This window comes from Pan troglodytes, chromosome 22 (assembly GCF_028858775.2).
Source record: "Pan troglodytes isolate AG18354 chromosome 22, NHGRI_mPanTro3-v2.0_pri, whole genome shotgun sequence".
NCBI classification, from domain to species: Eukaryota; Metazoa; Chordata; class Mammalia; order Primates; family Hominidae; genus Pan; species Pan troglodytes.
The window spans coordinates 34,986,217-35,013,805 of record NC_072420.2 but is presented as its reverse complement, the minus strand read 5'-3'; the positions used below and the strand labels follow the sequence as shown (position 1 = coordinate 35,013,805).

At 44.1% G+C, this 27,589-nt stretch overlaps 1 protein-coding gene across 4 annotated transcripts in view; it reads right to left on the bottom strand.

The window, feature by feature from the left end:
• Positions 1-27,589, bottom strand: part of LOC134809241 (uncharacterized) — a 227,986-nt gene that overhangs the window by 66,632 nt on the left and 133,765 nt on the right. For all 4 annotated transcript variants that reach the window (XR_010154472.1, XR_010154474.1, XR_010154473.1 and 1 more), the window contains one exon: positions 9,145-9,220. Coding sequence is in view for 1 of the 4 variants with exons in the window: in XM_063803543.1 (XP_063659613.1) it covers positions 9,145-9,220 (76 nt within the window). In the remaining 3 variants the exon portion in view is untranslated. The remainder of the gene's footprint in view (positions 1-9,144; positions 9,221-27,589) is intronic.

Sequence of the window (27,589 nt, the reverse complement as noted above, 5' to 3'; positions counted from 1 at the left end):
TCTTTTAGAGGTTCACGAGGAAAGTGGTCCCGGATGTGTTCCATTACTGAGTGAAATTAGCAAATTCCATAAGATGTTCCTAACACCTTCCACATGTTAGAAACATCAGCACATCAATCCAACTATGGAGTAAACCTCCCACACTGTCTCATTTCTCCCAATATTTATTTCTTCAATTCTTTAGTGATGTTTTCAAGGCATCTTCCAGCTGCATTTGCTGACTCAAGAATACATCTTAGTTTACTCATCAGTTTGCGTTCTACACATTAGTTTGCAGCTGTTGCCACTACAACAGAAATAACAAGTGTTGGCTGGGCGAGGTGGCTCACGCCTGTAATCACAGCACTTTGGGAGGCCGAGGCAGGCAGATCACCTGAGGTCAGGATTTCGAGACCAGCCTGGCCAACCAACATGGTGAAAACCCATCCCTACTAAAAATACAAAAATTAGCTGGGTGGGGTGGCGTGTGCCTGTAATCCCAGCTACTCAAGAGGCTGAGGAGGGAGAATCGCTTGAACCCAGGAGGCGGAGGTTGTGGTAAGCCAAGACGGCACCAATGCACTCCATCCTGGGCAACAGAGCAAGCCTCCTTCTAAAAAAAAAACAAAAAACAAAAAACAAAAAAACAAGCATTTCCTTCATAGCATATAGCTTTTCACCTTTTACTATTAAATAAGAAATCTTTTTCAATACAGGCTTCAAACAGTGATCAACAAATTTATTGTGATTGTGGTAAAGTGCTGGATTGAAAATGATTAATGAATGGCTCTAAACATTCAAATTATAAAAATTTACTTTCATATTCTAGATAACACATTTTTCAATGTTTTACAAATAGTGTTCACACCAGCTTTAATTGATAGCACAAGTTGCAATACATATTTAACTTGAGTTTCATTGTTAATGGTAGAGAATGTAAATTCATATTTCAAGCAGGTTTGGGTTTTTTTTTTTTTTTTTTGGTCATTTTAATTCTTGTGTGTATGTGACTTTTTGCCAGAACAGATTCTATTCATATTGTTCTGCCTCATAATGTGGCCAAAAAAGAGCATGCATCAGTATTATCTGCAGCAAGCAGTTTCTCTACAGGTTTATTGAAAGCTATTTATCCACTTCATGGAGGTTGGTTTTGTTAAAAACAAGATGAACCCACTTACCCAAGCTCACAGATTTTGCAATTTGTCAAAAGGCTCTGAATGCAAGTGAATGATTACAGGGGCTGCTGTCATCCCCTGCACACAGGGGCACATTCTCCTCTCAAGGTAACTCATGTGTTGGATGAGACATGAGACCAGTGACATGAGGATCAAATGTAAGCAGCAGTGTCATTCCATATACTGAATGTCAGCCACACTGAAGTTCTTTCTTATTGTTTTAGATTTTTTAAAAAGATCTTTTAATACACCTTTCTTCATAGTAATGGATCATCTTGAGCACATGAGATGTGTCTACCCTTCTCCAGAGACCACCATTCCTAACTCAGCTCCCTCCCTGATAAATAAATAGCAATATATGAATTATTTATTCCACAAATATGGACTTGTTAGCTAAAACCCAAATCTGTTTCTTCTCCTTCCTAACACTCAGGAACTACATTTCCTAGTCTTTCTTATGGCTTATGTGGCCATGAGACTGAATTCCAGCCAATGGAATGTGCTCCTTCTAGACACAGGCCATGAAACCTCCCATGCCATCTTCCTCCCCATTCTCTGTATTACTACATCTGCTGTCAATGTCTAAAGCAAAGTTGGAAGCCATATTTTGAAGAGAACAGAGTCTCCATCTGTTTGGGCTCCTGAATGACTCTGTGGAGCAGAGCGCTACTCCTACCCCTCCGTCATCAGTTGAACTTTACATGAGTGAGAAATAAACTTGCGTTATGTTAAGTCACTAATATATTGAGAGTCTATCTGTTACCGAAGCCAGAGTTAATTTAATTAATACACTTCTTATGTTTAAGATGTTTTGATAGATGTTATGAGGGCTGCAAAAACAAACAGAAATAATCTTGACCTCAAGAATATAACTAACACACATATGCAAATAATCATATTATGAATCAGTCCAGAGCACAAGCACCATGTGAGTGGCCCAAATTAAGCACAATGGCAGTTTAAGCAAAGAGAACAATTGTTCTAGCTACTGTAGTAAGAAAACGTTTCATGGAGGCCTTTGCGATGGCCTTTGGAGGAAACAGATTTCAGTAGACAGAGTTAAGAAGGGATTTTCTCAGAAAAGATAGGTATGAATATCCTCTTTGAACTGGAACCTTGAATGCCCAAGCTAAGGTGTTTGCAATTGATCCTGCAGGCAGTGAAGAGCCAACAAGACATTTTGAGCTGGGGAAGATGTAGTCCCAACAATACATTAGAGAGAGAAAAGAAGGTAGACTAGAGGAAGCACAGAAGACCTGTGTGTTTATGAGATTGATTTGGAAGCAACCACAGTGGTCAGCCTGGTGTTAACAGTTAAAAGCTCAAGCTGTGGGTCAGCTGACCTGCTTGTGAATCCTAGCTCTTCCATTTGTCAACTATACAGACCTTGGATAAGCTACTTTACTAAGCCTCAGTTTCCCCATGTGCAAAAGGTGGATAATAATAGAAGGTACTCCCTAAGATTAATATGAACGGTGAGATAATGCATCTAAAGTATGCAGCGCAGTGCCCAGCCAAGAGTAAACACTTCATAAACAATTGTCATTATCATTGGTATTCCCAATGTGAGATAATGGGGACCTGAGCTAAATTTGTCAGTGGTCATGGAAAAGAGGGCTGAATGCAGAGACATGCAGGGAAGGCAGATGAATCAAAAATAACTCCAAAGTTTGGTCTCAGTTGCTTAGAACCTTCTCCCACTGGAAAGATGGGCTGGTTTTGTAAGGCAAAACAAAACTGCATTTTTAGACAAGCCAAGTTTGAGGTATGAAGGGAAAGCTAGAGGCATTTGCAGACAAAGTAGAAGAAGGCAGTAGAGGGGAGAATTTGAAGAAGTGAAACGAATTATTGGAGAAAGATTCCAAATGAGAAAGGAGCAGATGAGACCAACACATAGGTTAGGGTCTTGTCTGAAGGGAGATGAAGACACATACTCCTCTTTCCTTCTTCTGAGATAAAAGAGAAAGAAAAGAAAAAGGGAAGGAAAGATCTAGAAAAACTATGATATATGAAACAGAAAAGTTGAAGTAGCTAGTGGAACCTGACCTTGGCTTTTTCTGAAAAACTAGTGGTGTGGTCATCTGCTTGCAGTAGACACGGGGGCAGAGGTCTTAGCACAGGAAGCAACCACCACTTAACACTCACCATCTTCAATGTTCACCGAAGACCCGTGCCTATAAGACCCTGGGCTCTGTGCTCTGCAGAGAGAATTTTTAAAGGACACTGTTTTTAATGGGAGTTTTTGAATGATCAACTGCTTGTGGCTTACAAGGATGGCAAACACTCACTGTCCTCGAAAGACTAGATTTAAGTTAAAGGTCCAAATTGGCTTTCTTTGCTCTGATGTTGATGGGCAGAATCAACCCCAAGGGCATGGCCCATTAGAGTGTTTGCCGACTGAGACCATGCTGTAATTTGATCTTAGTGATCCCAGGGAAGCTACTAAGGGACTAAAGTCTAGTTTGCACAATTGGTGCTTAAAAAAATTAAAATTAAAATTAAAATCCAAAAAGATGGTGGGCTGGTGAGCACACCCATAGGGCAAGCCCCTGCCTCCCTGCACCAGCACACCTGAGCCAACACCAATAGGCCCATCACTGACTTCTCATACTCTAGGCTGCTCCAATGCATCCTTTCACTTGATTTCATCTTTGGACAATGTGATTGAGGAGAGAGGGAGGTGCCTGTGGGATAGATACCCTTAGAGACGGTCCTGCCTGGCTGCCAGAGCTAAGTTTCAGCCAAAGTTGAACTTGAGCAACTCAACTTGGAAGCTCCTAGGTTGAAGACCTCCAGCCGGGAGGAACAGTCACCCCACCAGAAGACACAGGTCACATGAGAACCTTCCTAATGAAGTGAAGCCTTGTTTATTTTTCCCTGATGGAGGTAATTGCATGTGACATTTCTCTGAATCATTTATTTATATTTTTTCTTCTTTTTCAGCATAAGAAATTAAACAGATGGGAAAATCATGCTTAAAGAGTTTTCTTATTACTCCTGGCAGTCTTTGGCTTTGGGCAACTGGTCAGCATCTTTCCCTGGCGAGAAATAATGCCTGGAAGTGTTTATACCGCCTTCAGCTTTACAGAGGACAAGCAGGGACTGCATTTTCCCCATTTGTTCCCTTCATCAAAGTCTTTGTCCAAGTCCTAGTATACAGATGTGTTCTTGAGGCCCTGAACCCCACTCAGAAGCTTTTTTGTTTAATTTGATTCTTCTTGTTGACATTAGGAATGCCTTTGAACATGTCTCTGTCCCCATCTTCTAGCTGGAATCCAGAGTTCCTTGTTAGGAGGTTGGACATGGATGAAAACCTCCCTGATGGTGAACACAGCTGGGAACATGTGCAACTGAGGAGAGGACAGATGGGAGGTGGGGGTGGACTAAGAGAGGGCAGTTCCTTCTGCCATCATGGAGGAGATGCCCGATGGTACAGCATGTTGTACCCATATCTTTATAGGTGCAAGCCCCGGGAAGATGCATCTAGGGGCTGTCTACGGAATCAGGAGCCTACTGTGACTCCCAAGAGGATCGGCTTCTCCAAAGCTCAAGCCAGACCTGAACCCCCAGGATATGCCACCCTTGAATATTTGTTCTCTGCTGCTAGGGTAGAGTTTACATTCAGAAGACAGAGTTAAGAAAGGTGACAAAACCGGAAGAAGAATGGGATGTGACTTGGGCACGGAGACTTTGGGAGTTCCAAGTATTGATTGAAGTTCAGGTGGCACCAGGATTGAGAATGGGGTCCAAGCGGACATCCCAGCTCCCTACCCCACATCCTGCTTCCTATCTGTGAAACTAGGGTTCCCTGTCCACATCATCATCTTCTGTCCCCACTGAGAATGAAAGCAACACCACAGCAGTACATTGCTCCCTGGGGTACTCTTTCTGTCACCCTCTGATATTTGACCGGAATTCCCTTATCATACCCCACATCCCAGCCCGGGTACAGTGTCCCTTTTTACAAACTCCCACAGTACCCAATACTTAACACACATTGTATTGTAATATACCTGTTTAGGTCTTTCTTCATCACTAGACTATACGCTCTGAAATCAGTAATTGTCTTTTGCTGGGCTTATCACACCTGACTCATGAGAGAAGAGAGTTGAGACCTCCAAGTCCCACACAGGCATATGACATGGCAGATAGGACTCGAGTCGCTGTGTCCTATGCTGTCCTTCCTGACCCTGGAGGTTCCAAGTATTTGATTGGAAAGCAGACACGTTACTTTCAGCATGGCACACCCCATTGGCTCTCACACCTGTCTTTTCTTTGCAGTTGCTCCCTTGGACGATTTGAAGCCCTCTCTCCTCTAAGGGTTCTCAATGGATCAGAACCATTTTAGCAATTTGTGTGCTTCATTTGTCATAGTGACTGGGGGATGTCCTACTGATATTTATTTGGTGGGGGCAAAGAAGGCTCGACATCTTGCAATGCCTGGGACAATTCCCTGCAGAGAAGAGTCATCCACATAATGCCTGATGTTCAAGTGTTTCACCAGGGCTTCATGTAGGTAAAATCTCTGTTCTGTTTTACATACAAACACAAAGCATTCCTTGGAAGGTTTTTAAATATGCTGAATTTTCCGGGAATGCGACTACCATATCAACAGAGAGAGGGCTGTATTTTGTTTGCCAAGAGTCAATCACTATTTGGGACACCATGTTACTGAGAGCAGTTCCCCTTGTACAGTGCTTGAGTGGCCAACATAGCTCACTTGAGCAGGCTGCATTTCTATCTGTTTCTTTCTCAGGGAGGTGGCATAGTTGCCCAGGTATCAAGTTGGGCATCATATTTTCTACTTTATTCCTGCCTGAGCACTTACCTATGGAAACACATACTGTTTTATTATAAATAACTTTCTATTTATTTTTAAGTCAGAGCATTATGTCAACCTTTTAAAAATAATATGTGTGGAGAGGTTATATGATTAGTTATAACCTCTCTATGATTAATTACAACAGAATTATAATTCTGTTCTGGATTGAGTTGTGTCTCCCAAAAAAGATATGCTGAAGTTCTAACCCCCAGGACCTCAGAACATATTTATTTGGACATTGGGTCTTTACCGAGACAATCAAATCAAAATGAGGTCATTAGGATAGGCCTTAATGCAAGACAAAGGGTGTCCATATTAAAAAGGGAAATTTGGACATAGAAACACACATAGAAGGAGGATGGTATAAAAAGACACAGGGAGAAAACAGTCATCTACAAGCCAAGGAGAAAGGCCTGGAATAGACTCTCACAGCCTCAGAAGAAACCAACCTTGATGACATTTATGACAAGACTTACAGCCCCCAGAACTTTGAGACAATACATTTCTGTTGTTTAAGCCAGCAGTCCCCAACCATTTTGGCACCAGGGACCAGTTTCATGGAAGACAATTTTTCCGTGGGATGGGGTTGGGCAGGGGATGGTTTGGGGATGAAACTGTTCCACCTCAGATCATCAGGCATTAGTTAAAATCTCATTAGCGTGCAACCTAGATCCCTCACATGTACAGTTCACAATAGGGTTTTCGCTCCTATGAGAATGTAATGCCACTGCTGACTGGACAGGGGACAGAGCTCAGGTGGTAATGCTTGCTTGCCCACCACCTACTGCCTGCTGTATGGCCCAGTTCCTAATAGGCCACACACTGGTACCAGTCCATGGCCCAGGGGCTGGGGACCCCTGGTTTAAGCCACCCAGTCTGTGATACTTTGTTATGGCTGCCCAAGCAACTAATACAATTTCATTCCAGAAAAGTGAGGTGTGAAATGTGTTATACAAAGAGGACACTGGGTATGATGTGGTTGAGAACAACTGCTCTATTCAGACTGTCAAGCAGAGCTGCTGAAAATGGCCCCAAACAGCAATAATAATACAAAAATCAGGCTTGGTTTGGCAAAGGACAACACCATAATGGGTAATTTCAGTGTCAGAAGTAATCAAAGTATTAAATATCTAGCAAAAGAAAAGAAAAGTAAGCCTCCAACTATGGAGACTTCCTGAACTTGAGAGGGATTGACCACAAAGTTATTAAAGTTTAAAAAGAAAGAAAGAAAACCTATTTCATACTTGGAGAAAGCTCTTAAAACTCTTCTTGCTGTGGACAAATAGCCCCACTTAATGTGTGTATGGATTTTCACTGTTTCTGAAGCACTTCATGTACTTTGTTCCATTAAACTGTTACAATAGTCCCAAGAGGTAGGCAGAGCAGATGAAACTATTCTCATTTTATATATGAGAAATCTGTGGCTGTTAGAGTGATTTGCTCAATGTCAAATAAACATGACATTTTTCTTTATTAACTAAAATTATTTTGGCTGCAAGAAATAGCCACCAATACCAATGTGAGTAACTTACACATAAAATAATTTGATACTACAGTTACCCCCAGCCAAGGAAGCCATGAGCAATTGGCCTTGGGAAGACTGGAGCCACAGTTCTTCCAGGGCTTTCTTCACCCATGCAGCTGCTATGTAGATGACTCCACAGCCCGCCTCCATGATCTGACTCCCTGATTGAATTTCAGATTTCCAGATGAGAATCTGACTGATCATTCAGGCATCTAACCCTGTGCCAAACAATTGTGCCCAGGGCAGGGAGGTCATGTAGTATCAGCAAGGCCTATAGGGTTTTGATCTTATGGTTTAGGGGGAAGTTTCTAGAGAGAGGAAAATCCTTATGTAAATGAACAAGTCCAGAGAAAATCCATCCTTCTGGGCACTCAACACACTCTAACCTTCCTATGCATCCAGATATGCCCCCGGGTAACACAGTGCAGAACAAACAGGTACAAGCACACACACCCACTTGCCGGGAGAAACAACTACAGGTATATCCAGCTAACAGTCCATCCATGGGCTAACAGTTCATCTAACATCACTCCTTTTCTTCCTGGGCTCACAGATTAGCTCATTTCCTAGTCTCTGGGGGAACTAGATGTGGCCTGTGACCAAGTTCTAGCCAGTGGAATATGAGCAAAAGTGTTGAGCATCACTTCTAAGTCTTATCTGCTTTGCTCTTTCCCCTTCACAGACTTGATGCATATTAATATAGTGACCTTGGCAGATTCTGTATATTATGGGAAAAAAACAACATTGAAGGAGCCTGGGTCCCTGAATCACTTCTCGGAGGAGAGGCACCAGCAGATCAGGGACATATTTGGAATTTAGGAAAGCAAGAAATAAATTTCTATGGTGTTTGAGCCCTAACACATCTTGGGTTTGGTTTTATGGCAGCTAGTGTTACCTTAGGCAATGCAGAGGATGATGCTCAGGACACACTTTTCAGAATGTTATCAAACTCCAGTTTGTGTTTGTTCCTTACCCCTCATTCCATCACAGTCATTTCTCCCTACTAGAAACCCTATGGACTCCATCACCATCATTATAAATCATATAAAGGAATAGGGAGACAGAAAGAAGAAACAATCCTAGATATGCACACCTGACTTGGTAACTCTGCATCTTTTGCTCATGGGGATTCCTTTTTCTCTGGGAACCACAGAAATGGGCTGCTGGCAGCCATGTTTATCCTGCATGAAATTGCCTCCTGAGGGCTGACTGGTATAGGAACAAATTCCTGACCTAAAAGGGCCAATCAACTTCTCTCTTCTAGGAATCTGAAATTTGAATGAGAGAAAGAGATGATGAGATGAGGACTAATCACATTAATAGCAAAGTTCCTGGGGAAAGAGCTATTAACTCCTGAGGCTGACATCACTAGAAGAGCATAGTTACTGTCTTTCTCCAGTTGACTCATTCAACTCTTCCCTGAATTAAATGATTTGCCAAGCAACTTTCTAATAAATTTCTGTTAATGCTTAAACTTTTTGAGTTTTTAAAAATTGCAACCAGAAGAACTCTATCTAATGAAGAAAGTAGTTCCAGAAGAAGGGATTTGTTGATCTTCACAGTACCCAAAAGAGGTGCTCTTCAACCATTCGCTCATTCATTCATTCATCCATATATTTAAAGAATATTTATTGGGCTCCTACCTTATGCCAGGCATATTGTGCTAGATGTTGAGGATTCAATGATGAATCTGGTCTCTGCTGTCCTGATGCTTGCAGCCTAGGAGGAAAAGGAGCATTGGTTGGATAATCTCTCTCATGAATGTGCAGGTTTTGAAAGAAAGATTCAGGTCTATGAAAGAGAATAGCAAAGGATAGAATCTAGACTTGCGGACATGAAGAAACAACACTTGCACTAACTACTGAATACCTAGTAGGCATTGACTCCTAGGACAAAGCAATACTTTACCCAAATCTTTACAAAACTCTGTGATGGGAGCTTAAATAGAAGTACACAGGGAGTACCATGTGGCCCAACAGAAGTATTTTAATTTCTCTGAAAGCAATGGAAAAGGTGTCTCACAGTAGATGAGATTTTAGTTGAGGACAAAGAGGTTTTCAAAGAAGAAAACGGGGTAGGACATTCCAAGCAGAGGGGAAAAAGCATGTGCAGAGGCATGAAGGTATCGAAGTGTCAGAACAAATAGTTCTGTGTGGCCATAGGATTCAGGTGAAGGATATTTGTGAGTGAGCATTTCAGTAAAGAAGCTCGAGGGCCAGGTCAGGAAGGGCCTCATCTAGGTCATGCTAAAGCAGTACGATTTTATCCTGTGGGGATAAAATCCCCACAGTGGGGAGCTCAAGAAAGACGAACACAGGGAAGTGTTACAATAAGATGATTTGGAAAGTTCATTCCAGGTTTTCTGAAAAACAGATTCAACCTGGGAGAGAATGGAAGATGACAGGACAATTAGGAACTATGAACTGCCTCTGCCGTGTGAACAGCTGTTATCTGCTAAATGATCCACTAGAGGCCTGAGGTCTACTATAATCTCAGCATTCATTGGTAAAGAAACAGTTTGAAGTGTAACAGTTTGAAGTGTCTCCCCAAGCCTTCCTCTCCTACCTCACTCATTGCCGCCATCTTGGTTGGCCCAAACTGCCTCAGGTGTGGCTTGTTGTGTGGCTCCTAACTGGTCTCTCTTGATGTAATCTGCCCTTTTAATCTCTCTACTCACAGTCAGCTGGTTATGCTCCTGGGACCTCTCAGCTGATCACGTTCCCTCAACTCAGGGAGCTATCTGCTGCCTAAGGGTCAAGCCATAGTCCTCTCTTCCCCACCACTAGCCTCTCACCCTTTGCTCACTGACTCTTCTTTACCTACGTTGTCTTTAATTATCACCTCACCCCCAAAGGAAACATTGTCCTTATTTTATAGTCTCAGATAGGCCAAGTCACAGGTCACAGATAAAAGGCTACAGGCTCGTAAATTGTGGAATCACATTTTGAATTTAGACCTAGCTGACTCCGAGGCCCATGTCTTTTCTATTTGGGAATGCTAATGCTGAACTCCTGTTCTCCACAGAAACAGAACCAGCAGGATACAAGAACTGGCTTATGTGATTCTGGAGGCTGAGAAGTACCAGCATCTACTGTCAGCAGGTTGGAGATCTGGGAAAGCCTATGGTGTGATTCAGTTTGAATCCAAAATCCTGAGAACCAGGAGAGCTGATGGTATAAATCCTAGTTCAAGGGTCAAAAAAGATGAGATGTGTTATCCACACTAAAGCAGACAGGCAGGAAGCAAAAGAGACCGAATTCCTCCTTCCCCTTCCTTTTGCTCTATTGAGGCCCTCAGCAGATGAGATGGTGCCCACCCACATTGGGGAGTGCCATCTACTTTATGGAGTCCATCAATTCAAATGCTGCTCTTATCTGAAAACACCCTCACAGACACACACAGAAATGATTCTTAATCTGGGTATCCTGAGGCCTGTCAAATTTACACATAAAGTTTTCCACCACAACTCCAACCCTTGTCAACTTGGGCACCCATACACATCTCCTTAAACCATACTTAATCTCCAAATAAAGGTAATAATGAGGTCATAATTCCACCTAATATGATACAATCATCCTGCATACAACCAAAAATACACTGACTCCTTCCCCAGAAGAGGAAGTAAAGTCCTTGAGTGATATTTACTCTTTCCCTTGATACCCCTAATTTAAACACTGTGGTGTGAAATTAATACTTACATACTATGACAAAAATCAGTGGATCTTATGTTGCATGGTAAGGGAACAGGAGAGGAAAGAAAACAAAGATACACACACATGCACACACACACGTACACACACACACACATTCATAGCAGAATGAGGAGGAAATATCTGTGGCCGTTAAGTCCATTTCTGTAACTAGTTACATTGTCGTAGCTGGTATTAATAATCACTTTCTTCCATTGCCCATTCTGTTTTCCCTTTGCCTTCAGAAAGCACCTCAGCTGGTTATGGTTCTTTACCCAGTGGGGTGACCCAAACATTCATTCCCCAAAGGTCTGGGCCATTACTAGCCCAGCCTGGATTGGACTGTTGTCATTTTCCATTGACCTTAATCACAGGACATAGTAATACTAAGAGATACCAGAAGGTATCTCCTATAATCCAGTCATACTCTTCCTTACCTTCACTGTGGAGCTATAGTACAATTTCTCCTTGGTAATCAGGACCAATCACCCAGCCAATAACACAACTTCCTTGCCTGTGGTTTTTGAGGCATGAGGAGCCCCAAGTGGCTAGGTGGCAGTCTTGACTTTCTATTCAATGGAATCATCGCTGTGTCTCTTGGTGGAAGCATTCCTTCCTCCAGAAATAAGACCTCTAGCCCAGCAGAGCATAAACTCATAAGAATAAGAAGCAAAATTTTGCTAGTGGGTAATAGTGAGTCACTCCAATTTCCTTGGACCCAAGAATCCTGGCTATCAGAGAAGTAGTATCATGTATTAGATGCTGATACAAAGCATAGAGAGCCTTCTGGAGAACCTTGCCCTAACTCTGCAAGGTATTACCACCTAGCTGACACGATAACTGCATCTACAAAAGGCCATTCCACTGTTCTATCAAGTTAGCTGCTTCAGGATGGTGGAGAACATGGTAGGAAGAGTGAATTCCATAAGCATGGGCACATTGCCACACATCCCTTGCTGTGAACTGAGTTTCTTAATCAGAAGCAATGCTGTGTAGAATATCATGGTGGTGAATAAGGCATTCTGTAAGTCCATGGATGGTAGTATTGGCAAAAAAGCTTTATGCAGGCAAAACACATTTGTATCTAGAATAAGTATCTATTCCAGTAAGAACAAAATGTTTACCCTTCCATCATAGAAGCAGTCCAATGTAATCAATCTGTCATCAGGTACTTGGCTGATCACCCCAGAGGATGATGCCATATCAAGGGCTCAGTGTTGGTCTCTGCTGCCAGCAGACAAGGCACTCAGCAGTGGTCATAGCCAGGTCAGCCTTGGCAAATGGGAATCTATGTTGCCGAACCCATGCACAACCTCCACCCTTGCCACCATGGCCACTTTGCTCAGGACTTCACTGGGAAATTACAAGGGTGGCTGGAAAAAGTATGGCAGGTATTCATAGAACAAGTCATCCTACCCATTGATTATTAAAGTCCTACTCTGCTGAGGTCACCCTTTGGTGAGCATTCATACGGATACAAATATATTCGCTTTTTTCACCTATTTATAGAGGTATGTCCACCTACGTCTTCCACATATTTGTCACTAATCTTCTAATCACGTTTCTTCCAAGTTCCTGACCATCCAGTCAGGATGACCCCAGCCTATGAATCAGTATATAATTGCATGTCTGGCCATTTCGCCTTCCAAGTAAAGTGAACCATCAGAAGTGTGGCTCAGATTTCTGCCCAATGGGAGGATTTCCCTTCACCACTGTCCTTCAGGGGTGGCCCAGAGAGGGGCTGCAGAGCTGCAGCCATCCGCTTTCAGGTGGTGCCTGGATATTGTGCAGAACTATCTGTAAACCAGGCCTGGGTCCTCTCTTCCCCTCTCAACTGATGCCCAACATGTAGCCATAGGGAAACTCCCATGAAGCTGGGAGAAGGAGAAAAGGCATAACAGGGGTGGAACCACAGGCATTTGGGTCACTTTTTCATGTAACTTACTTGTGTTTTCAGGGCCCACTTGGGACCAATCATATATACCACTTCATTTGATCATGGAGTGTTTCTTTACATGCCCAACTCTATGGCTTGATGGGTCAGACAATATCCAAACCATGATGGGCAGCTCTGGTTTCATGATAACTTGGTGGCCTGTGGTTACATGGTCAGTCTCTATTAAGGCCCAGTAGCAGGCCAAGAGCTGTCTCTCAAAAGAAGAGTAATTACCTTCAGATAATGGCAGGGCCTTGCTCCAAAATTTTAAAGCCCTGTGCTGCAATTTGCCTACAAGGGCCTGCCAAAAACTCCAAACAGCATCCCCATCTGCCACTGACACTTCAAAGGCCATTGGATCTGCTGAATCATATGGCCTGAGTAGCACAGCAGCAGGCACAGCAGCTGGGATCCAGTGCAGTGTTTTCTTTTTCTAGGTCCCACTCAAAGCTAGCAACTTTTTAGGTCACTTGGGTAAATGGCCACTATCTGGTTAAGTGTATCATAATCCACTGTCATTCTCTATGATCTGTCTTCTGCACAGGCCAAATAGGAAAGTTGAATGGAGATATAGTGGGAATCACTACCCCTGCATCTTTCAAGTCCTTCATGGTGGCACTAATCTCTGCAATCCCTCCAGGAAAGCAGTATTGCCTTTGATTTATTATTTTTCTAGGTAGAGAACATTCTAATGGCTCTCAGCCTTTCCTACCATAATAGTTCTCACTCAGCATGTTCAGGGAGGCATTGTGAGGATTCTGTCAGCTGCCAGCTGGCAGAATCCATTCCAGTGAATTCTGGAACTCGGGGAATAACCACAGGATGGATTAAGAGGCCTACTCAACCCAGTGGAAGATGGACCTGAGTTAAAACTCCATTGATCACTCGACCTTGATAATCCATACAGAAGTTTGAGGTCTCTCCATTCAGAGCCAATGATATGGTTTAGCTGTGTCCTCATCCAAATCTCATCTTGAATTGTAGCTCCCATAATTCCCACGTGTTGTGGGAGGGATCTGGTGGGAGGTAGTTGAATCATGGGGCAGGTCTTTCCCATGTTGTTCTTGTGATAGCGAATAAGTCTTAGGAGATCTGATGGTTTTATTAAGGGGAGTTCCCCTGCACATGCTCTCTTGCCTGCCACCATGTAAGATGTGACTTTGTTCCTCCTTCCCTTTCTGCCATGACTGTGAGGCCTCCTCAGCATGTGGAACTGTGAGTCAGTTAAACCTCTTTCCTTTATAAATTACCTAGCCTTGGGCATGTCTTTATTAGCAGCTAGAGAACAGACTAATGCAGTAAATTGTTACCAGTAGAGTGGGGTGCTGCTATAAAGATACCCGAACATGTGGAAGCAACTTTGAAACTGCTAACAGGCAGAGGTTGGAACAGTTTGGAGGGCTCAGAAGAAGAAAGGAAAATGTCAGAAAGTCTGGAACTTCCTAGAGACTTGTTGAATGGCTTTGACCAAAATGCTGATAGTGATATGGACAATAAAGTCCAGGCTGAGGTGGTCTCAGATGAAGATGAAGAACTTGTTGGAAACTGGAGTAAAGATCACTCTTGCTGTGCAGAGACTGGCAGCATTTTGTCCCTGCCCCAGAGATCTGTGGAACTTTGAATTGGAGAGAGATGATTTAGGGTATCTGACAGAAGAAATTTCTAAGCGGCAAAGCATTCAAGAGGAAGCAGAGCATAAGAGTGTGGAAAAATTTGCAGCCTGACAGTGCAATAGAAAAGAAAAAATCATTTTCTGGGGAGAAATTCAAGCCTGCTGCAGAAATTTGCATAAGTAACAAGGAGCCAAATGTTAATCACCAAGACAATAGGGAAAATATCCCCAGGGCATGTCAAAGACCTTCATGGCAGCCCCTCCCATTATAGACCTAAAGCCTAGGAGGAAAAAATGATTTCCTGGGCCCTGTCCAGGGCCCCCCTGCTGTGTGCAGCCTATGGACTTGGTGCCCTGCATCCCAGCTGCTCCAGCCATGTCTAAAAGGGGCCAAGGTACAGCTCAGGCCATGGCTTCAGAGGGTGCAAGCCCCAAGCCTTGGTAGCTTCCAAATGGTATTTAGCCTGTGGGTGCACAGAAGTCAAGAACTGAGGTCTGGGAACCTTTGCTTAGATTTCAGAGGATGTATGGAAATGCCTAGATGTCCAGGCAGAAGCTTGCTGCAGGGGTGGGGCCCTCATGGACAACCTCTGCTAGGGCAGTGCAGAAGGGAAATGTGGGGTCAGAGCCCCCACACAGAGTCCCCACTGGGGCAGTAGCTAGTGAAGCTGTGAGAAGAGGGCCACTGTCCTACAGACCTCAGAATGGTAGATCCACTGACAGCTTGCATTGTCCCCCTGGAAAAGCCACAGACACTCAACACCAGTCCATGAAAGCAGCCAGGAGGGGAGCTGTACCCTGCAAAGCCACAGGGGTGGAGTTGCCCAAGGCCTCGGGAGCCCACCTTTTGCATCAGCATGACCTGGATATGAGACAAGAACTCAAAGGAGATCATTTTGGAACTTCAATGTTTAATGACTGCCCTATTGGATTTCAGACTTGCATGGTGCCTGTAGCCTTTTCGTTTTGGCCAATTTCTCCCGTTTCAAACAGGTATATTTACCCAATGCCTGTACCCCCATTGTATCTGGGAATTACCTAACTTGCTTTTTATTTTACAGGCTCGTAGGTAGAAAGGACTTGCTTTGTCTCAGATGAGACATTGGACTGTGAACTTTTGGGTTAATGCTGAAATGAGTTAAGACTCTGGGGACTGTTGGGAAGGCATGATTGGTTTTCAAATGCGAAGATGTGAGATCCAGAAGGGGCCAGGGGCACAATCATATAATTTGGCTGTGTCCCCACTCAAATCTCATCTTGAATTGTAGCTCCCATAAACCCATGTGTCATGGGAGGGACCTGGTGGGAGGTAATTGAATCATGGGGGTGGGTCTTTCCCATGTTGTTCTCATGATAGTGAATAAGTCTCATAAGACCTGATGGTTTTATAAAAGGGAGCTCCCTGGCACATGCTGTCTTGCCTGCTGCCATGTAAAACATGACTTTTCTCCTCCTTCCCTTTCTGCCATGATTGTGAGGCCTCCTCAGCATGTGTAAGTGTGAGTCAATTAAACTTATTTCCTTTATAAATTACCTAGCCTCTGGTATGTCTTTATTAGCAGCATAAGAACAGATTAATACAGCCAGTGTCCAGCAGTCCCCAAAAGTTCTGATTATTTCCTTTTCCCTAAAATAATTACGTTTTTAAGGCTATATGTTCCTCTGGGGAAAGCTGGAAAAAAGATTAAACAGTATAAATTTTCTATAGTATAATGAGGGCTCTTCCTTGAGTGGGGCCAGTCTCACTCAAGGGGTTCTGAGTCTGTAAAAAGCTCAAGTATGGGAATTGATTGAGGGGTCATGAGTCTGTTTCTATGATTCAAATTAGACTTTTGTTCACTTGACCTATAACTTTTCTGCTTATACAGATCAAGTAAGAATTTAGTAGGCTTCCTATCTATTTCACTTATATGAGCACCATGATCAATTAGCTAATGCCAGAGTCTGCAGGAGTAGACTGTTCTGACTGCTGCTTTGACTCTGCTGTCCATTACGGTAACCCTGCCCACCTTATCTTTGGCTGTTTAGTGCCACTACCTGGTCCCTGCCACCCAATAATCCATTTATTCCCATTGTGTTTAGGTTCCCCAATTCAGTAACTGTGGTTCTTATTGTGAGGTCTGGTCTACAGAAAAGAGCAATCACAGAGGTCTTCAAGAATGCTGTGGCTCCTCTCACAAATTTACTCCTCACAGTATTGGTGAAATATATGTCTTCTACAGCCTCCCAGTGTGGGTGAGTAGATCCTAAATGACAAAACCACTCTAACACTCCAATCTCCCTAAGCCTTTGATTCCCTCCCTCTACATTAAACTAAGGTAGGTAGGTCATTTCCAATTTGCTCACAGTGGTACACCTTTGGATCTATGTTTCAGCCAATCAACCAACCAAACAAACTGTTAGAGCCCTTTCTAACTCCATGAACTGCAATATTAGATGCAAAATCTCTGCTTAGTGAGCCCATGTCAATAAATTCAGCCTGACCCAATTTTATGTTCCTTCCACAATTATCCCACACTTTTAGTATACAGCCCTACACATGTTCCATGGACTTCTGCCTACATTAATTTAAAAACTCAAGCAGTTCTTCTGACTATAAGTACTCTCTTGGGTCACACATGGCTCACCTTTAGGGGCCTGTTAGAACTTAAGTCAAGTTATAGGTCTGGAAGCAAAGAGGGATGGTGGGAGTGGGTCCTGAAGAGAATCAGCATTGTCTTCCAAGGCAACTGCCTCAAGTGAAGTCATTACAATTTCCTCAGGCAATGCAGGGTTAATCCTCCTGAGACCCAAGTGGACAGGCTGATACCACTGGGATGATGATGCCATTACCTGAGAGTGGGAAGGCCATGGCCACTGGGTTTGAGGAGGCCATTTCTGCTGGGGGTAAGGAGGTCAATTCCACTGGAGATGGGGAGACATCTGCCACTTGCGAAGCAAAATAATCAGAATTTAGGGACTCAGTGTCCCCAGCTTCATCAAGGTCTTCCCGCACCTTCCTATCCCAATTTACAGGATCCCATTCTTTCTTAATCAATGCCCTCACTTTTACCCTGTGAGGCTGGGAGCTCAATTTGTGCTGTAATTCAGTCAGCTGAAAGATAAGGTTCTGTATTTGATTTTCAGCAATTTCAGCTCTGTGGCTACACATGATCAGGGTCTTTTTTAGGGCACACCAAGAAGCTCTTGAGTCATTTACGTAGCACTTGAACTGGGAGTCCCTGTTCAGCACGTCAAGTCCCTGAGCTCAGTTCATTAGGAACAACCAACCAATTCATTATATTTGTTCATTTTTCAGAAATATTTGTAAGTATTATATACAGATTCACCTAGATCCTTGCTTCTCATAGTTAGTTAAGCGTATTCTATGCAGCTATTTTGTGCATTTCTATAAACAGCTTACACCATGGACTGTCATTGCCCTCTTTACTACTGGAAATAGCATCATTAGTGTCTTTAATCAGATTAGAGATTCAATTTCAGAAACTCCAGAACTTATTTTAGAAAATTCATATTTAAAATTCTGGCCCTCTAGAACTACTCTCAGTATCAAAATCTGTATTAGGGTTCTCCAGAGAAACAGAACTCTCATGAAGGTCCTCTGGAAAACTCCAATATGGATTTTGATACTGACGTACATAAATACACTTATCACGAGGAGTTAGCTCACATGATTGTGGACATTGAGAAGCCCCAGAATTTGCTGTCTGCAAACTGAAGACCCAGGAAAGCCTCTAGTGTGATTCCATTTGACTCCAAAGGCCAGAGAACAAGGGGAGCTGAAGGTGTAAATCCCAGTCAGAGGTCCAGAGAAGATGAGAGAAGCTGTCCCACGTCAAGTAGGCAGGCAGGAAGCCAAAAGAAGCAAATTCCTCCCCTCCGTTTTGTTTTCTTCAGGTCCTCAGGGGATTGGATGATGCCCATCCACATTGGGAGGGCAGTCCTCTTTATTGAGTGCACTGATTCCAATGGTAATTTCATCCAGAAACATCCTCCGGACTCTGCCAGGAACAATGTTTAATCAGGGCACCCTGTGGCCAGTCAAGTTGACACATAATTAACCATCACATCCAAGTAGCCATGTTTAGTTAGGCCATGTTTTCCAAACTATGCACCCCCTCTGCATCCTAATATTTCAAGCGTTGAGCCAAAGTATTGCTCAAACGATATCAACAAGTGCTAATACTGCTTTTTTCCCAAATCACAGTAAATAACCAAGTTTTTAAAAATTTCACATATGTGCCCTTTATAATTTTTAAAATGTCTTTGGTCCCTGTGACCAGTTGTCTAAACTAGAATTTAGTATAGGACACGGACTCTGCACTATTGATATAGTTATTTTAATTGACTGTCTCCTAAATAAGTTTGAAATTTACTGAAAAGACCACATGGTTAGTGGGAAAAGTGGGAAATTAGGCTGTTGACTATTGACATACACAAGGTCCTGAAAGCCTGGCTCAGTACAGTAGTGGTGTGCTAAGCACTGGGGAGACTTGGGTGGCTTTTGATCTGAGAAGCCCAATTATAGCTGTGCCATAGGGAGACTTCTTTGACCACAGGGACCAGGAAAGATAACAGCAGAACTTCTCAAAATGTGGTCCTCTATCAACTGGATCAGAACCCCCCAGGAACATTTTAAAGTACAGAGTGAACACCCAAGACCTCCAGTCAGAATTTCTGGGAGCGGGACCCAGGAATCTACATTTTAACAGTCTCCCAGATTTTAATATACATTGAAATTTATGAATCAGCAGGTGGGAGATGGGAAAACCAGTTTGGTGGCTGCAGAGATTCTGCTAAAGAGAGGTGATGAGAGAATATACTAGAGGGATTTGATCTAGAATGAAACAAGTAATGACACGTGAAGGAAAAGCCAGCAATGGACGAGCAGCCAAGGGCTTCTGACCAGGGTGACTGAAGGATGGTGGGGCCTTTAGCCGAAACAAGGAGGGTAGGAGAACATGCTAGGAGGGTAGGAGAAACATATGAATTTGGTCGAAGGTAATATATACATTTGGGTTTGGCCACTGTAAAAGTGAGGTGCTGGCAGGACGTACTAGCAGGCACGTGGGATGCTCTGTCATTAGCAGATATCTGTGTGGCATCGTACATCTATGGTCGACTTGTACGCCTAGAAACCGAGAGACATAATGAGGCTCGGGCCATGGGGCCGGTCTTCTGGGAGTCTATTAGCTTTCTCTGCTTGTGTCCAGAGATGATACCCATTGCCCGACAGCGATCTGCAGATTAGTCCATTAGTCACACAAAAGTGATGAGAACTGGGGAGAGGAAGATAAACTACCTGAAAACCAACTCATGGTTCCCACCCCACTGGGGCTACCTGACAACAGCATTTTCCAAAAGGTACCACAGTATTATTACTCTTGAACTCTGGTTGGGATCTCTGTGCATGTCCTCATTGCAATAGTGCACCAGCAGTTCACTTTCAAAGGCGGCTTCAAAATCCTCACAGCTGTGTTTTAAACCCGGCCAATTAGATTTCACTGGAAAGTCAGTCAGGGCCAAAACCTGGGAGTAATTTCAAGGACACCTTTTAAGACCAAAAGGCAGCCTTTCAGAATTGACAGTTTCTGTAGATCCAAGTTACACAGAGCCTTTCATCTGCACATTAGCAGATGCAGGACTGGGGGGTTGGACTGGAAGGACTTATCTGAAACTGGAATCATCAGGTTTCCTGAAACACACACATTTTCTTGTTTAGCTTGCCATCCACCAAGGGGGTCACCTGGGGAATATCACTGCCAGAAATACACCTAGAGGTTTTCAATTAAAATAAATTGCCTCAATCTTTGCAAATTATACAAGAACTGTCAGTGTCATACCAAGGCCACAAACTCACTCTCAGGCAAGCTCCAGGGAGACAAATTTCAGAAACCACAGATGGGGAATGAAATCCCTTCGATGCTCATAGCCTGCCCTCTGTGACCTTCTGAATGGAGTCACAGTGCCTGGTCCTCATAAGCCCCAGGAAGCCATCAGCAGAAGCTGTGGAAAATCCACCCAGATGATCAGTCCTCAGGCCTGCTTTAGTCTCTGGTTGCCCAAGGTCTTCCTGTCTGTCTCAGAGGACTCCTAAGGCCAGCTTAGGGATCGATGGCCTCACACATCCTTTTTCCAATCCAGCAAGCCTAACTCATCTCAAGGACAGTAAGCAACCCTCAAGTACCTCCCAGGTCCAAACCCTCCCTGGTCTCTGATCTTTATTGCCATCAGACTCTCCTGGGCACACAGAACAAGCAACACACATTTATGTTGCTTCCCACTCTAGATCATAAACTCACGTGTTGTGTTTTTCCTTTCTGGAATTCCCCTGCTAGCTCTACAGCCCCAAGAGAGGAAGTGTCCGGAGTTTGGATGAGTGACACTTGTATTGCTTACAGACTTTTCAAGATGTGAATATGTAAGATGATTCAGGACTATGCATGGTGACACCTGCCTATGTCACTATATTAGTCTGCTAGGGCTGCCATAATGAAGTACCACACACTGGGTGGCTTAAACAACAGTTTCTTTTTGTTTTTTGCTTTTTTTTTTTTTTTTTTGAGACAGAGTCTTGTTCTGTCGCCCAGGCTGGAGTGCACTGGCGCGATTTAGGCTCACTGCAATCTCTGCCTCCCCGGTTCAAGCTATTCTCCTGCCTCAGCCTCCCAAGTAGCTGGGACCACAGGAGCACACCACCACACCCAGCTGATTTTTGTATTTTTAGTAGAGACAGGGTTTCACCATGTCGGCCAGGCTGGTCTCGATCTCCTGACCTTGTGATCCGCCCAACTCAGCTTCCCAAAGTGCTGGGATTACAGGTGTAAGCCACCGTGCCCGGCCAAACAACAGTTTTTTGTTTGTTTTTTTGTTTTGTTTTTAATACAATTCTAGAGGCTGGAAGTCCCGGATCAAGGTGTCAGCAGGGTTGGTTTCCTTCTGAGGCCTCTCTCCTTGGCTTATAGATGGCCACCTGCTTCTAGTATTAATATTTTCACATGCTCATACCTCTGTGAGTCTGTACCCTAATCTCTTTTTATAAGGACACCAGTTAGATTGGATTAAGGCCCATTCTAACAGCCTCATTTAACTTTGGTTACCTCCTTAAAGACCCTATCTCTGAATTCAGTCCCATTCTGACGTCCTGGAGATTAGGACTTCAAACATATGAATTTGTAGGGACACAGTTCAGCCCACGACAGCCACATAACATGCACCCAGTGGAAATCCAAGCCCTTCTGTGCCTCACCTCAGAGCCAGACTACCCACCGCAGTATTCCTCATGAGTTGGAGTGAGTTAGGGAAGACTGAAAGTTCAGTTAAGTCAGTTGCTTCTGGTTCACAGCTCTGGTAGAAAATTCACTGGGAGGAAGTGTTGGAAATTAATAGCTGGCAGGCTCCGGTCCTCACCTGTTTAGACCCCCATCTCCCTTGTCGATGGGCATCACCTAGCGCCTTTTACTGATCAGCTACCCTGGCTCAAAGCCATGACCCCCCAGCCTTCAGAGAAGAATCTCACAAAGGATTCACACACACCCCAGGTGACAGAAATTGCTGTGCCTGCAGTGCTCTAGCTATGTGCGGGACCCAAGCGCTCGGTCCAGGCCTGCTTGGAGCACGTGTGATCTCATCGGACAGAGGAGGCTGCGTGGAAGGCCCCATGTGGAGACGGGCCAAGGCACCGACCAGAGCCTGCTGGAGGCTGCATGCAGCTGTTTGAAGAGAATTGGTTTGATCCTCACAACGGAAGAGCCAAAAGAGTTCACGAAATCTACTCTAAAAGGGCAAAGATACCTACATCTGTGTTAAAGAGAAGCACTGCTATTTGTGAGAAAGCACTGCAAGATGGAACAAGGTGTGGTGCCATTTAGAGGAGGGTCAGACCCGAGGCCCGGGTGAGAAACGCTTGGGGGAAGGTGGCCGTTGAGCTGAGTCTGGAAGGCTGCGGGCAAGTGGGAGGGGATCCCAGAAGTGGGGGGCATAGCCTGTACAATGACCAGATTCCAGGCCTGTTCTGACCCAAGCAAAGGCGAGTTTTCCAATTGTATCCCCAGAGCTACACGCCCCAGAAAGAGCAGGAGCCGAAGGCAGTGCCTGTGGCCAAAATAGCGCCTGCAGACAGCGGGAGAGGCCAGCCTGTTCTCAGACTCAGCACCCCTTCTGTATCAGAACCAAAAACTGGCTCTCCACTGTCAGCATTATTGCTTTCCAGGAATCTCCTGTTTTGTAAAGTATTTTTGCCAAGATGTGATGTTTTGCAAGCCCTGCAGCCCATCTCCCTCCTCCTCTGTGAAACTGATGAAACCATTCATCTTCCAGCCCCAGGCAGCCTTACCCCACCCCAGCCTTACTCCCCAACTCACTCCAGAATCTGGCTAAGATCCAGCAGTCTCGGAGGCAGAAGACAAGCCCGTCTGTCTTAACCAGAACTGGCGACATGGAGGGGCTGTGGTATCCTCACTGCCTGGTGAAGACAACTGCCTGTTGGCAGACACTCCTAAGGGGCCTAAAAATCTCCAAGACAGCCCCTGCATTTGGCAAAAGACAGAGTCGGATCCTTTCTGGGTATATTTTGATATGAATTAAGGGCAAGGGGCCCTTTCTGAAATATTTGCTAGAGGGCTATATTTTAAACTCATTGCACTGCTCAGTGACTCCTGCCCCACATAAACTAATCAATACGGTAAATATTTATTCAAATTCCCATTTATGAGGCCAAAGGGAAAGTAGGTTGACCACAGAGGAAGTGCTTCATGCATGTTGATACCTGTACCCAGAAATCATTTATCCCAGCCTTGCAAGGAAACAGTAAATTTCACCAAGCCACTACCATGCATCAATCCAGGCAGAAACATCTTAAGGCTGGATGAGATGTTATTAATATCAATCAAGCTATGGGACACGCATTGTTCTAAAAATTGTACATGTATTAATGTACATAACCTGAAAGAGATTTCTATTTTACCACAAAAACATCAAAATCCTGCATTAAAAATGTAATACATTTTAAGAATATTTTAAAATTCAAAACCACACACCTGGGACTCTTTGTGTCAGCATCCTGGGTAGTACCTCATGGTAGTATCGCTCCACCATGAATACTGATAACAAACTGTACCTTTAATACCTTAAGACTTTAGGCCTAAGGACTAAACCCAGATTGTTCTATCTCAGTGTTCCTGGGAGCCCTGTGAAAGCTAAAAGCGAATTCGGGATTTAGTCTATATAGTGTAGAGAATTCCCAGCTGCTGTTTGAGCCCTTGCTGAGCAGCCATGCCAAGAAATTACCCCAGACCTTTCTGGTGACCTAGCCAGGGCCCAGGAGAGAGAGAGGGTGGACAGGTCACTTTGTCTCCACTCTAGTTTAGCCAGGACTAGGGTCATAACCTCCCCAGCAGCAAGCATGCAGCTTTGGGAGAAATAGAAAAGTAATCTAGTAAGAAAACACTGTAGGAGTTTAGAGGGCAAAATAGCTGCCACAAGACCTAAATGATGTCGGGATGTTTCTCAGAAAGTCTACTCTGTTCCCTACTTCTGGTGCAGTAGGAATGACATGTAAGATTGCAAAGTCATACCCCTGAGGGGATGAATGCCCTTAGCCCATGCCCTTGACAGGTGAATGCAAACTATTATGTAGTTGGACATGTTTACTTTATATGCATTTGTGTGTGAGTATGTGTCATGCCCATGGGGTTTCCTCCTCTGTGGACTAGGGAGTGTTGAAAGTTTCCCCTCTCTTCCACCCTTGAAGGAATATGTGACTCTAATAGTGAGGCTTTCAGTTATCCTGTCTAACCTTTGTCAGCGAAGGGAAAATAGAAACCTCCAATAGAGCCCCATAACCAGCCAATCTTTTCACCTTAGCCTAGGACAACACTAAGTATGAACAGCAACACAGGTTAGGCAGTTGCCACTTTTCAGAGAAGCTTGCAGGAGGGTGGAATCCGATCCAAAATGTTTGCTGGGGGAGAGGAGACACAGAATGCAAATATATGGAGACCATGAATTTATTCACATTACAACTCAGAGATTCAAAGAAACTATTCTTTATTGTCTCTATAGCTTCATCTGATATTTCTCATGAGACGCTAGCCTGCTGGGCAGTAGGAGCTACTAAGACTGGCCAACTGACAATAGTTCAGGGTTTTTCCAATTTAAACTGCCTCCTTTCAATTTAAACATTGAGTCTATTTATTCAAAGTTCACTTCCCTTTAGGGTAGCTCGTATTTTAATAGCCTGTATAGGACAGCTCAGATTTCCTCCTGTGGTTGCTTTGTTCCTTTCCAATATGGCAGCCAGTGTTGGAGGAAAGATGGAATTTTCATGATTTTGAGGAGGGAGGGAGTCATCTCTGAACCCCGCTACTGGAAAACTCCCCTAGCCAGATTTCCTTATCAACTTCTGCCTGACACTTTGAGGGCACCCAGGCACTTCTGTTGGTCCATTCCATACTGGCATTGAAGGCATCTAAAGAGACTAATCTCTGGTTTTCCCTCTGCCTGACCCATTGAATTGATGTGTATTGCCCAGGCTGGTGCAGGGACAGGCTATGAAACAGTTTCCTGCTAGAGTCCTAAACGGTGTTTCTCAGTTTATCCAACAGTCCCCCACCACCATCAACTCTGGGAGTGTGATGATGACAAGGGATATTAGGGCTGGGGCTTGGTCTCTCACCTCCCTTTTTACTGTCAGCCCTCTGCCAATCCTTCCATGCCCTATGGAAGTGGCCAAAAGCAGGGGTCCTCCAAGAGGTCTGAAGCCCCCCCACTTTTTTTTGAGACGGAGTCTTGCTCTGTCGTCCAGGCTGGAGTGCAATGGCGTGATCTCAGCTCACTGCAACCTCTGCCTTCAGGGTTCAAGTGCTTCTCCTGCCTCAGCCTCCCAAGTAGCTGGGATTACAGGCACCCGCCACCACGGCCGGCTAATTTTGTGTGTGTGTGTGTTTTTATTAGAGATGGGGTTTAGCCATGTTGGCCAGGCTGGTCTCGAACTCCTGACCTCAAGTGATCCGCCCACCTCAGCCTCCTAAAGTGCTAGGATTACAGGCGTGAGCCACCATGCTCGGCCTGAAGCCCGTTTTTATATACCTGTGAAGGCACGTCACTAGTCTTGATTTTTTGGCCTTCTCATGGCTATCTGGATGTTTCTGGTGGCCCCATGGGTTACAAGTTTGTGATCAAGATCCCTGATCCTGACCCAATTGTCTTCCTTTTTGTTTCTTCTTTGCACTCACAATTCCAGGTCCACATAGGGTGGCCTTCAAGCTCTTCTCATAGATCACAGCTTTCCCCTGCCCAGGAGCAACAAGCCTCAAAGCCTACTTGCCACAGGCTGAAGTCTGTCTCTTCCACAATTATGGAAAAAATTTTAGAATATGAGTCTTCCAGTTCTGGGTTTTAAAATGTTAATAAATTGTGAAAATCCTCTTCCTCTCTAAAAAATCTGGATTTCAAGACTATTGTCTTCCTGCAAAATTCTATTTTCGATGTCATAAACTTCCTTTCTCTGTGCATCCTGACATAACAATTCCGATTATTTCCCAACCTCCCTGAGGGGCAACAGATGGCTCAAACTGCATAAGGAGAACTGGGGGGAAGTTCTGCCCACAAAAATGCCAAAGGGAAAAAGCACATGAGTAGTTTGCAAAAACAAAAAGCAAACAACCAAAAAAACAAAAAATCCTATCCCCATTTCATATACCTATTACTGAGACTCAGTCAAATGCCTGTCCTCACCCTTATTTGCTCCTGTTCTCAGAACTACATGAACACTTTAGTGGATGAGAATGGGTTCACCAGAGGCCCAAAGCCTGCCCCATCTGGTGTCTCCATGGAATGATTACTCATCTCTGCCTCTCCTACTTCTCAAACTGTCTAGTCAGACCCTACAACAGTCATATGACCCCACCACAACGAGAATCGGGTACTTATGACTATGACAGGAACTTGAGGGACAATATGATGATGTCTTTTCAATGTCAGAAATGACAAATGGGGCTTGACTTAACAGTTGTACAAAGTTACCAATTTATGGCTGATCTCTTTTGCCACATGATGAAAAGGTGTTCAGACAAACTGCCACAACTGTCTTAAAGACTCTGCAAAGGAGAGAACACAGGCCGGGTGTGGTGGCTCATGCCTGTAATCCCAGCACTTTGGGAGGCCAAAGTGGGTGGATCCCCTAAGGTCAGGAGTTCGAGACCAGCCTGACCAACATGGTGAAACCCCATCTCTACTAAAAATACAAAAATTAGCTGGCCATGGTGGCGGGCACCTGTAATCCCAGCTACTCGGGAGGCTGAGGCAGGAAAATTGCTTGAGCCCAGGAGGCAGAGGTTGCAGTGAGCCAAGATCACGTCATTGCACTCCAGCCTAGGTAACAAGAGCGAAACTGTCTCAAAAAAATAAAATTAAATTAAAAAAGGAACACAACTGTGTAGATTTCTCAATGCCCTTTGTATGGACGATGCAGTCACGAAAATTCAGGCAAAACCAAAGAGAACAGAGCACAAGTACAATGCACTTGGATCTTTTTCATTCACCAACTTCTCTAGGAGCCACTTCAAAGAGACAGAACTATTGTTATTTCTTATGTTGTCCTGTATGCCTGCGGCAACTTAGTTTTCAAAGGACTATCACACCTACTAGCTCCTTTTATCCTCTCAACGCCCCATGAGGTGGGTACAACAAGTGCAGTCATCTCCTTTGACAGATGTGTCAGCCTCTAGGGCACACCAAGGTGGTGTGAGATGCTCCAAGGAAACCCAGGTGACTCCCAAAGAGAGTTCTTTACACTGTGTCGCAAAGAGGCAATTGGACCTAAGTCTTCATAGAAAGATGGAAAGTTGAGT